Raw genomic sequence first — 12,946 nt, 5'->3', positions numbered from 1 at the left:
GTAAAGGTTACAGCCCCGAAGCAAAGAAAGGGGTCAGCTCTGCAAGTGAGTTTTACAAAACGATGGTTATAATGTGGATTACAGTTTAGAGATTCCTTGGCATTTCCTTTCTGTTTTTCATTGGTTTTACGTTTTAGAATCTGAGTTGCTATCTATATGCGTTAGCTTGGTATTAAGATTTTAATAGAAAGTTTATTGTTGATTGAGTCCAACGACTTTCAAAGGCCAGAAAAGAATGTTCCTGTGTGTCCCTCTTTAAGGACAAGGAGAATTTCTAAAAATGTCCCTAGCAATTATCCTTCGCATCTCTTTGATCAAGTTGCATCTCATGTCACTTCCTAAGCCGTCATTGTCAGGAGGAATGTAATAACCATGATTGGTCTTAGACCAGTAGCTTTCCCCTATCGTACCTGAAGCCAGCCTTTTATAGGAGAAATTTTGTTTGGCCCCTCTTCCATCCAAAATGAAATGCATAGACAATATAATATACCTACTTACTTAATTAAAAAATCAATAAGATGCCCTAAGTGAAATACTAAGGAGAAATAAAAGGTAAATAATATATGATAAAATAATATACAGTCAGTATGTAAGCGACTAAGCATAGTGGCACCGAAAGGCATAGTAACATATTTAAATATTTGTGCCATGCATAAAATAGCTCTGTGTGTTTCAGCTGCAAATAAGGTTTGATGTACATGTATTGTTTTAGCAACTCAGAAACCTTGGGTGGTGCAGTCTGTGTTGATGTACATGTTTGAAATTGTGAGCAACTTTTGGTAAAGTTATAAATAAAACCGTGTAATTTTCTCTTGATTTGCAAAATAGTTGTATTCATAAAAATTTCACTCTGTATTGACAGATGCTTTGGGTTTATATATACAAGGTGGAGTTAGGTTGTAAGCCCAGGTCATTGTCAGCAAGTAGTCTGTCCACATGAACGTCTGAAGGGACAGTCAAGAGGCATGAGGGACAGGGAGACAACTCTTCCTTGTCTGGGACTGTCCTGAGCATGCAGACCTCCAACCACTAAGTGCCACCAGCACCCTGTTATGACAGTCTGTGACATTTCCACCAAGGTCCACATACCTCTAAGAGGGAATAACTGCGCTGATGGGAAACGTGGCTAGTGCTATCAGAGTTTTGTGACTGATAAGGAACACACATGTGTGTATGTCTCACAAAGGCAGGCACATCATTTGGACTTTCTACGTGAGTCCATCACAGATGCTGTTTCACTGGCCAGTGGCGTTAAGAGCAGAGGGTGGAATCAACAGCATGGCACAGAGGTGAGGGGGGGGGCCTGGCCTCAGCCTCATGCATGCCGGGGTCTGGTTCCTGCCCTCCGTTCACCAGTGCTGTCATCTTATCCAAGTTACAAAGTCTGAACTTAAGATTTCTTCTCTAAAAATGTGAACACAACTCCTGCCTACACAGGTGTGATGACTGAATGAAGTAATTTGTGTAAAGTCCCTAGTTCCTAGAAAGCATTTAGGAAAATGTAGTGATAGCTATGTTAAATAACATAAATCAATGTAACCCCCTTCACTGAGGATACGTGACTGTTTTCTGTTGAGGCAAGAGGACATTTCTGTGTGAAGTTGTCAGTGTCACAGGTTTGCTGAGATTTGCTTTGAATTGCTTAAAATGTGAAGCACTTGGACTTGAGTAAAATCTGTATTCATTGTGTTCTTTCCAGCTCCAAGCCTTCCAGCCATTTTTCATTTTTTTGAATCTTCCCTACTCTGTGATCAGAGGAGAAGAATTTGCTTTGGAAGTGACCATATTCAATTATTTGAAAGATGCCACCGAGGTAATATACTCAAGGTTTTGTTCATCATTTACACTTCAGGAAGAAGGTGCGGGGATTGGTTTGTGTAGTATTAGGGCATCTAAGCATGTTGCCTCTTTCTGGGAGATTTAAAATAGCTATCCTTTGCCCTCAATTTCTTCGACTTGTTACTGTCACAGGATATTGTTAGCAGGTCTGAGCATACTCACCTTAGTGTTCAGCATGGCCTCTCTGCCTCACGGCTTCTCTTTCCTGTCCCCCTGCATTTCCTCTGCTCCCCTGCCACTTCTAGAATGCATTGCTGCTTCTGTGTCCACTGATGTTGGCAAGAAGGTACTCCTTTTAAGACTGGGTTTGAAACTCAGGCACTGTTCCTGAGGAACCTCGCTCATGCAGTTATACTTGTTGTCATTGTGTTTGTACAGTATTCTGTTTTTCAAGGCTTTTTGAGTTAGAGGCCTGGTTTCTCCTCAGCCAGTCAGTTCCCTGGAGGCTGGGTTGGGCACATTGTATCGAGCCTGTCATGGTGTTAATGAAATGATTTTCCTCCAGAGAAAGTTGAGCTTGTAATGAACATTCTTAACCTGAAAAGGCTATCATCTCTTAAAGCACTGTGTCTAGAGAGTAAATTGTTTCTTATTTTATAATTTTCCTTTTAAATTTTCTCAACAGGAAGTTCCCATTGTGGCTCATCGGTAATGAACCTGACTAGTATCCATGAGGACACGAGTTTGATCCCTGGCCTCCCTCAATGGGTGAAGGATCTGGCATTGCTGCAAGTTGTGGTGTAGGTCACAGATGTGGCTTGAATCCTATGTTGCCGTGGCTGTGGTGTAGGCTGGCAGCTGTAGCTCTGATTTGACCCTATCCTGGGAACTTCCATATGTCTTGGGTGCAGTCCTAAATAGCAAAAAAACCAAAAAAACCCCAAAAAATCTCAACATGGCGTAAAGAGCAGAAGAGCTGGAGTCACAAAGCCCAGGCTCAGTGTCCAGTTACGGCACTTGCAACACATAGTTTAATTGCAGTTCATTCGTCTGTAAGATAGGAATAATAGTTATTATCCCTACAGGAAATATTTTGAAAAACAGATGAGAAAATAAATTTTGAAAAACAGATGAGAAAATAAATTCACAGTGGAAGTCCTGGAGAAATGCTGTTTTCTGTTTGTTTGTTTGTTTGTTTGTTTTTTTGAAGCCAGATGACTACAAGCTATTTCTTAAAAGATGTTATTTTTTTTTTCATTGATCCCAAGATCCCCTTATTCTGATATCAAGATAGCTTGGAAACTGGTCATCACAAATTTGTTTGGTAGAGACAGAATTTTAAAACAAGAGTTTGATGACTTTAAGGGGTTTTTATTTTTTTTCCAGTAAATTTTTTTTTTTAATTATAGTTGATTTACAATGGAAAAATGCTATTCTTTTTTTTTTTTTTTTTGCTTTTTAGGGCTGAACCTGCAGCATATGGAGGTTCCCAGGTTAGTGGTTGAATCAGGGCTACAGCTGCTGGCCTACACTACACGACAGCAACGCCAGATTCTTAACCCACTGAGCGAGGCCAGGGATTGAACCCACAACCTCATGGTTCCTAGTCGGATTCATTGCCACTGTGCCATGATGGGAACTCCTGAGAAATGCTATTATTGATGAGCCTGGCAACTTTGACATATTTTATAAAAGTTTACAACTGACATAATGCTTCAGGACTTACGTCTGAGTCGTAGTTTTCTTGAAATAATTTTAGCAGAGACGTTGTCTCAGGTTTTTCTAATGAGACCAGTGTGCCAGGCTGACACTGTTCTGTCAGGCGGGTGACAATACCATGACTTGAAATAACCCTTCTGGGCACAGCGTTACCACTCAATGGCTTGGGAAAATGAGAGTTTGAGAGTTTAATGTTAGAAGTAGAACTGAAGAATGCCTTTTTTTTTTTTTTTTTTTTTTTTTTTTAGGGCTGTACCCATGGCATATGGAAGTTCCCAGGCTAGGGGTTGAATCAGAGCTATAGGTGCACCGGCCTACACCAAAGCCACAGAAACACAGGATCCAAGCCCGAGTCTGCAACCTATACCATAACTCACCGCAACACTGGATCCTTAACCCACTGAGCAAGGACAGGGATCAAACCTGCGTCCTCATAGATTCTAGCTGGGTTTGTTATCACTGAGCCACTATGGGAACTCTAAGATTGCCCTTTCCCCACATGTCTCGAGGTCGATGGAATTAGACTTTTTGGTACTCTTTCACCCTGTCCTCGGCCAAACCTTTCTGTCTCATCTTCCTCTAGTCTTGGGACACACGATATAACTGCACTTAAAGCAACATTTTGCTGGGGAGCAATTTATTATGCAAAACCTTTATAATGTTCTTCCAGGTTAAGATCATCGTTGAGAAAAGTGATGAATTTGATATTCTCATGGCTTCGAATGAAATAAATGCCACAGGACACCAGCAGACCGTTCTGGTTCCCAGTGCAGATGGCGCAACTGTGCTTTTCCCGGTCAGGCCGACATGTCTGGGGGAAGTTCTCATCACAGTCACAGCGATTTCACCTGCTGCCTCAGACGCTCTCACCCAGAGGATTTTAGTGAAGGTAAATACTAATGTCTAAATGATTGAAAAGGAAACAGAAGGTGCTTTTGAGGCCAAGACCTCTTAGATCCTCTTCTCCACCTTCCCAGTAATGCCTAATAGTTTTCTCATCTAAATGTAAAATCACATCATATATGTGTTTTAAAGGTAATTGCCAGTGTCATCTTTAGATATATAGTGTGACTCAGTTACATTTACAACCTGTGTGATACTGGGATCCTATTAACCCATGCCAAGTTGACATGTAGACTTTGAATTTTGGAATTCTTTAGTACAGGTAGAAGCAGTTTTAGAGATTTTTTTAAGAGAAGACATTATGCACAAAAAGAACTCAGCATGGTGGATAAGTACATGTGTTCTGGAATGAGATGGCCCTGAGTTTGCATCTCAGCTCTGACTAGGGTGCCTTTGCACATGATATTTGATCTCTGTCTCCGGATACTAAATAATAGGACCTGCCTCAGAGAGTTTCTCATGATCTTTAATTTTTTCTTTTGTCATTTCTATTGCCATGCCATGAAAAGTTTTGTCTAATTTAACTAGAAAGTAAACATTATTTTTTTTGTCTTTTTAGGGCCACACCCGAGGCATATGGAGGTTTCCAGGCTAGGGGTCGAATAGGAACTGTAGCCACTGGCCTACATCACAGCCACAGCAATGCCAGATTTGAGCCATATCTGTGTCCTACACCACAACTCACAGCAATACCAGATCCTTAACCCACTGAGCGAGGCCAGGGATCAAACCTGCGTCCTTATGGATATTAGTCAGATTTGTTTTCCACCTAAGCCACGATGGGAACTCTAGAAAGTAAACATTTGTTAACAGATTTGATGCAAGAATCAAAAACATGGTGGGTAATTATCTAAACGTACATAAGCCAGGCTGTTGACCTATTGACCACATATTGTTCTCTGTAAACAGATGAGGACAGACCCTACTAATTGTGTTCCTTTTAATCAACAGGCTGAAGGAATAGAAAAGTCGTATTCACAATCCATCTTACTAGACTTGACTGACCGAAAGCTGCAAACTACCCAGAAAACTTTGAGTTTCTCCTTTCCTCCTGATACAGTGAGTGGAAGTGAGAGAGTCCAGGTCACTGCAATTGGTAAGAATAGAGTGTCTCACAATCCCTACTGGTTTAATTGTATATGATAGTATATGTTCTCACCTGTTTATAGGTGTCTTTTCTTTTTTAAATTTTCTTTCTTTCTTTTTTTTTCTTTTTTCTTTTTTTTTTTTGCTTTTTTAGGGGTGCACCTGCAGCATATGGAAGTTTCCAGGCTAGGGGTCGAATCAGAGCTACAGCTGCCAGCCTACACCACAGCCACAGCAACTCGGGATCCTAGCCGCATCTGCAATCTACACCACAGATCAAGGCAACTCCAGATCCCTAACCCACTGAACAAAGCCAGGGATCAAATCTATGTCCTCATGGGTACTAGTCGGGTTTGTGTCTGCTGTGCCACAACGAGAACTGTGTGTCCTTGGCCAGTTCTTCTCGGTCTTGAGTCACTGGGAGAGCTTGTGTGAAGGCAGATTCTGGTTTAGGAGGCTTGGGGTGGGGCCTTGGATTTTGCATTTCTAAGAGGCTTCCAGGTGATCCTGCTGCTTCTGGTGTGCAGACCCATCTCTGAGTAGCCAGGCACACTGGCCTGTGGCTGGAGGGAAGGGCTATTTCTCAGAGCAGAGCTTCTGACTTCTGTGGCTCTCAACCCCTGAAGAATATCAGGACCTTCTGTGGAGCTTTGTAAACAACTCTCCAACTACTCAGTCAGAATTTTGGGCTGTTGTTAGGGCATGTATGGTGTTTGTTTTTTTTTTCTTAAATCCTTTTAGGGCCGCAGGTGCGGGATGTGGAAGTTCCCAAGCTAGGGGTCTAATCGGAGCTACAGCTGCCAGCCTATACCACAGCCACAGCACCATGGGATTCAAGCTACATCTGTGACCTACACCACAGTTCACAGTAATGCTGGATCCTTGACCCACCGAGCGAGCCCAGGGATTGAACCTGCATCCTCATGGACACTAGGAGGGTTCGTTTCCTGCATGACAGCAGGAACTCCCAGGTCGTCTATGTTTTGACATTTCCATGAGTGCTTCTGACAACCTAAGATTGAGGACGGCAGGACACAAGTATCCTTTACGGCAGGAAGCTGCCCACTGACTTTACCACCCTCCCCTTCCCATAACCCCTGAGCACTTTCCACTCTAGGCGAAGCTTCCACATGAAAGGTTTATTTATGTAGCTGTGCTGTATGTAACTGAGGGAAAGGTTTAGATTAATGACCCTTAAAGAGTCGTTAGGTCTTCAAGGTGTCAGGACCCAGGCACTCTTCTAGAGGCTCTTTCTTTTAAATTTCACTTGCAAGTATAATGCTTTTTATTATAACCCCTAACAGCTAGTCTCTCTGGAGAGGGAGAGTCTTGGGGAGCCTTAGATATGATTCTTAAAAAGAAATAAGTCTACTAAAGGGGACACTTCTGCCTAGGCATCTCCCATGGTTTTGGGCTGCTGGATACACTGACACACACTAACACATGTACACACACTCACCCACACACACTGACACATGCTCACACACAGAAACACATGCACACACAGAAACACACTGACACATGCACACATAAACTGACACACATTCACACATGCACACACACCAAGTGACACATACACACATGCAACATGCACACACACACTAAAACAGACACACTGATGCACACACTGACATACATACTAACACATACATTGATACATGCACACACACACACACACACACACACACACGTGGAAGAGGCCTTGAATTTGACATGTGGACCACTGCTCCTTACACTAGAATGAGTCTGCCTCCTATGGTTTTTTAAGTGCTCTGAGATTTAATGTTAAAGCTTGATTTAAATAATTTTTTTTCAAGTTTTATTTTTACATTGTATTTATTTTACATAAACCTATTTGGTAGCCCAGATGAGTGACTGTTAGCCTGTTTCTTTGAATTTTGTGAGTCTAAGTTTGTATTCACTCTGCGTGTTGAAAATAGCCCGCAGTGGTAATAGCCCGCAGTGGTAATAACAAGTCCGTACTTACTTCTCCACATGAGCACCTACAGGGAGAGACGTGGAGCATAGGCATGGCTGCCGCCTACTCACATGAGGGCTTCCTCTAGTTTGGGATTCATTTTTGGGGGAAGATTTTTCACTAGGTATTTCGACTAGGAATGATGTAAATTTCTAAAATAAACCAAAGTGGGGTTAGAACTAGAACTTAGCCTCTGGGATCTCCCATTGTGACTCAGTGAGTTAAGAATCCAACTAGATCCATGAGGATTCAGGTTCAACCCCTGGCTTTGCTCAGTGGGTTAAGGATCTGGCATTGCCCTGACCTGTGGTGTAGGTCACAGATGTGGCTTGGATTCCGCATTGCTGTGACTGTGGTGTAGACTGGCAGCTGCAGCTCTGATTCAACCCCTAGCCTGGGAAGTTCCATATGCTGCAGGTGCAGCCCTAAAAAGGAAAAAACAAAACAAACAAAACCCTCAGCCTCATATTTCTAAAATTTTACTTATTTTCCTGAATCATGGTATTAGAATGTGGGTAAAGGAATGTGGGTAAGCATATATTTTCTTTAACTTTACTATTAGTAACTTTGAAGAATATTTATGACCTTTTTTTGATCCTGAGATTCATTGAAAAGCTTATACTTGAGAAAAAAATCTGAAAAAGAATGAATATATGTATATGCATAACAGAATCACTTTGCTGTACAGCAGAAATTATCACAACATTGTAAATCAATCACACGCCAAAATTTTTAAGAATTAAAAAAAGAAGAAAAACTTGTACTTGTTAGTTCTACTTTGTTCTGCCCTTAAAACCATCATTTCTCAAGAACTTATAGTGTATTAGTAAGAAAATCAGAAGAACGTTCTATTTATGTGAAGAACACTAATAAGAAAAAATTTCTTTCCTGTATAAGAATGATGGTTTCATAATGTAATTCCCCCCCATTTTTTTTTCTTTTTAGGGCCACACCTGTGGCATATGGAAGTTCCCAGGCTAGGGGTTGAATCGGAGCTACAGCTGCTGGCCTACGCCACAGCCACAGCAACGTGGGATCTGAGCCACGTCTGCGACCTATGCCACAGCTCAAAGCAACACCAGATCCTTAACCCACTGAGCAAGGCCAGGGATTGAAGCTACATCCTCATGGATACTAGTTGGGTTCATTACTGCTGAGCCATGACAGGAACTCCCTAATGTAATTCCTGACATTTTTGTTCAAGAATTTTTTAAAACTTACTTTTTGCTTACACACACACACACATACAGACACACACACACACACACATACAGACACACACACACACACACAAACACACACAGGAGCTAAAAGTCTCTTAATTTGTCAAGTAATCTATAAATTCAGTACCACTGTATTATCATTTATTTGACCAGTTACTAGAGCTTGATGTAAAGTTTCTGCCTGGTTCCACACAGTGGAATAGTCACACTGCTTCAGTGTCAGGTGCATTCTGCTCTCAGTGGATATTTTTCTGCCACCAGTTGGTACAGTTATTAAGTATTTGCTGAATGTATTGACCATCTTGTGCTTTCAGGAGATATTCTTGGTTCTTCCATCAATGGCTTAGCCTCACTGATTCGAATGCCTTATGGCTGTGGTGAACAGAACATGATAAATTTTGCTCCAAATATTTATGTTTTGGACTACCTGACTAAAAAGAAACAACTGACAGAGAATTTAAAGGAAAAAGCCCTCTCTTTTATGAGGCAAGGTAAGCACTTTAGAAACATACTTTTATTTGTAAAAATACATTTTTTTTAAAAAAGTCAATTGACTTTAGACTGTATTTCAAATTAGATAGATTTTGTCTTTGCTCTGGGATTCTAGCACAGATGGAGTGGAATGTTTTAGAAGTGTGAGCAGCAGGACACTGTCACGCTTCTTCCTCAGCTACAGGCTCCTGTTTGCTGCTAATGTGTTTGTGATGGATTTGATCCTGGTGGGGTGTGTAGAATCATAAGGAACTGGAAATTTATTTATTTTTTTTTTCTAGTCTCTTTTATTTATTTATTTATTTATTTTTTATTTTCCCACTGTACAGCAAGGAGATCAAGTTATCCTTACATGTATACATTACAATTACATTTTTTTCCCCACCCTTTGTTCAGTTGCAACATGAGTATCTAGACAAAGTTCTCAATGCTATTCAGCAGGATCTCCTTGTAAATCTATTCTAAGTTGTGTCTGATAAGCCCAAGTTCCCGATCCCTCCCACTCCCTCCCCCTCCCATCAGGCAGCCACAAGTCTTTTCTCCAAGTCCATGAGTTTCTTTTCTGAGGAGATGTTCATTTGTGCTGAATATTAGATTCCAGTTATGTAATATCATATGGTATTTGTCTTTGTCTTTCTGGCTCATTTCACTCAGTATAAGATTCTCTAGTTCCATCCATGTTGCTGCAAATGGCATTATGTCATTCTTTTTTATGGCTGAGTAGTATTCCATTGTGTATATATACCACTTCTTCCGAATCCAATCCTCTGTCGATGGACATTTGGGTTGTTTCCATGTCTTGGCTATTGTGAATAGTGTTGCAATGAACATGCGGGTGCATGTGTCTCTTTTAAGTAGAGTTTTGTCCGGATAGATGGCCAAGAGTGGGTTTGCAGGGTCATATGGAAGTTCTATGGATAGGTTTCTAAGGTATCTCCAAACTGTTCTCCATAGTGGCTGTACCAGTTTACATTCCCACCAACAGTGCAGGAGGGTTCCCTTTTCTCCACAGCCCCTCCAGCACTTGTTATTTGTGGATTTATTAATGATGGCCATTCTGACTGGTGTGAGGTGGTATCTCATGGTAGTTTTGATTTGCATTTCTCTTAAAATAGGCGATGTTGAGCATTTTTTCATGTGTTTGTTGGGCATCTGTATATCTTCTTTGGAGAAATGTCTATTCAGGTCTTTTGCCCATTTTTCCATTGATTGATTGGCTTTTTTGCTGTTGGGTTGTATAAGTTGCTTATATATCCTAGAGATCAGGCCCTTGTCCATTGCATCGTTTGAAACTATTTTCTCCCATTCTGTAAGTTGTCTTTTTGGTTTCCTTTGGGTTTCCTTTGCTGTGCAAAAGCTTTTCAGTTTGATGAGGTCCCATGGGTTTATTTTTGCTCTTATTTCTGTTGTTTTGGGAGACTGACCTGAGAAAATATTCATGAGGTTGATGTCAGAGAGTGTTTTGCCTATGTTTTCTTCTAGGAGTTTGATGGTGTCTTGCCTTATAGTGAAGTCTTTCAGCCATTTGGAGTTTATTTTGGTGCATGGTGTGAGGGTGTGTTCTCATTTCATTGCTTGGCATGCAGCTGTCCAGGTTTCCCAGCAATGCTTGCTGAATAGACTTTCTTTTTCCCGTTTTATATTCTTGCCTCCCTTGTCAAGGATTAATTGACCATAGGTGTCAGGGTTTATTTCTGGGTTCTCTATTCTGTTCCATTGGTCTGTCTGTCTCTTTTGGTACCAGTACCACACTGTTTTGATGACTGTGGCTTTGTAGTATTTCTTGAAGTCTGGGAGAGTTGTGCCTCCTGCTTGGTTTTTGTTTCTCAGGATTGCTTTGGCGATTCTGGGTCTTTTGTGGTTCCATGTAAATGTTTGGATGGTTTGTTCTAGTTCTGTGAAAAATGTCCTGGGTAATTTGATAGGGATTGCATTGAACCTGTAGATTGCTTTGGGTAGTATGGCCCTTTTTACAATATTGATTTTTCCAATCCAGGAACATGGACTATCTTTCCATTTCTTTACATCTTCTTTGATTTCTTTGATTAAGGTTTTATAGTTCTCGGCATATAGGTCCTTTACCTCCTTGGTCAGGTGTATGCCGAGGTATTTGGTTTTGTGAGGTACAATTTTAAAAGGTATTGTATTTTTGTATTCCTTTTCTAATATTTCGTTGTTGGTATACAGAAATGTAACTGATTTCTGAATGTTAATCTTATATCCTGCTACTTTCCTGTATTTATTGATCGGTTCAAGGAGTTTTTGGGTTGAGTCCTTCGGGTTTTCTAGGTATAGTATCATGTCATCTGCATACAGTGACAGTTTGATCTCTTCTCTTCCTATGTGGATGCCTTTTATTTCTTTTGTTTGTTTAATTGCTGTGGCTAGGACTTCCAAAACTATGTTGAATAGCAGTGGTGAGAGTGGGCATCCCTGTCTTGTTCCAGCTTTGAGTGAGAAGGCTTTCAGTTTTTCTCCATTGAGTATTATATTTGCTGTGGGTTTATCATAAATGGCTTTGATTATGTTCAGGAATCTTCCCTCTATACCCACTTTGGTGAGGGTCTTGATCATGAATGGATGTTGGACTTTGTCAAATGCTTTTTCTGCGTCTATTGAGATGATCATATGGTTTTTGACTTTTCTTTTGTTAATATGGTGTATGATGCTGATTGATTTGCGTATGTTGAACCATCCTTGTGAACCTGGGATGAACCCTACCTGGTCATGTTGTATAATTTTTTTTTATTATTATTATTTTTTTTTATTTTCCCACTGTGCAGCAAGGGGGTCAGGTTATCCTTACATGTATACATTGCAATTACAGTTTTTTTGTATAATTTTTTTTTGATATGTTCTTGGATTTCGTTGGCTAAGATTTTGTTGGGAATTTTTGTGTCTATTTTCATCAGTGATATTGGGTGATTGTGTTCTTTTTTGGTGGTATCTCTGTCTGGTTTTGGAATGAGGGTGATGGTGGCATCATAGAATGTCTTTGGGAGTATTCCTTCTTCTTCAACCTTTGAAGGAGTTTAAGGAGAATGGGCACCAATTCCTCTTTATATGTTTGATAAAATTCACCTGTGAAGCCATCTTGTCCTGGACTTTTATTTGTAGGGAGTGATTTTATGACGTCTTCAATTTCATTTCTAGTGATCGGTCTGTTCAGTTGGTCTGTTTCTGCTTGATTCAGTTTTGGCAGGGTGTAAGATTCTAGAAAATTGTCCATTTCTTCCAGATTGTCAAACTTGTTGCCGTATAGTTGTTCATAGTATTCTCTTATTGTTTTTTGTATTTCTGCTGTATCCGTTGTGATTTCTCCTTTTTCATTTGTAATTTTGGTTATCTGAGTTCTTTCTCTCCTCTTTTTAGTGAGTCTGGCCAGGGGGTTGTCAATTTTGTTTGCCTTTTCAAAGAACCAGCTCTTGGTTTTATTAATTTTCTCTATTGTTTTTTGAGTCTCTATTTTATTGATTTCCTCTTTGATCTTTATAATTTCCTTCCTTCTTCTGACTTTAGGTCTTTTTTGTTCTTCTTTTTGTAGTTCGTGTAGGTGGAGGGTTAAGTTGTCAGCTTGAGATCTTTCTTCTTTTTTGAGGAAGGCCTGTATATTGCTATGAATTTCCCTCTGAGCACTGCTTTTGCAGCATCCCACAGCTTTTGAGAGGTTATGTCTTCATTATCATTTGTTTCAAGGTATTTTTTAATTTCCTTCTTGATTTCCTCATTGACCCATTGGTTTTTTAGTAGCATGTTGTTTCGTCTC

General features: G+C 40.4%; 1 protein-coding gene across 1 annotated transcript in view; it reads left to right on the top strand.

The window, feature by feature from the left end:
- Positions 1-12,946, top strand: part of CD109 (CD109 molecule) — a 159,516-nt gene that overhangs the window by 110,196 nt on the left and 36,374 nt on the right. Inside the window, exons 20-23 of the mRNA XM_001927545.7 lie at positions 1,700-1,813; positions 4,169-4,387; positions 5,353-5,497; positions 9,003-9,179. Coding sequence (XP_001927580.3) covers positions 1,700-1,813; positions 4,169-4,387; positions 5,353-5,497; positions 9,003-9,179 — 655 coding nt within the window. The remainder of the gene's footprint in view (positions 1-1,699; positions 1,814-4,168; positions 4,388-5,352; positions 5,498-9,002; positions 9,180-12,946) is intronic.

Source organism: Sus scrofa, chromosome 1, assembly GCF_054392235.1.
Source record: "Sus scrofa isolate SSC_HxYL_T2T_F1_AM1 chromosome 1, Sscrofa_HxYL_maternal_Yorkshire_Landrace_v2.0, whole genome shotgun sequence".
In the NCBI taxonomy this organism is placed as follows: domain Eukaryota; kingdom Metazoa; phylum Chordata; class Mammalia; order Artiodactyla; family Suidae; genus Sus; species Sus scrofa.
This window is presented reverse-complemented; position numbering and strand designations above follow the sequence as displayed.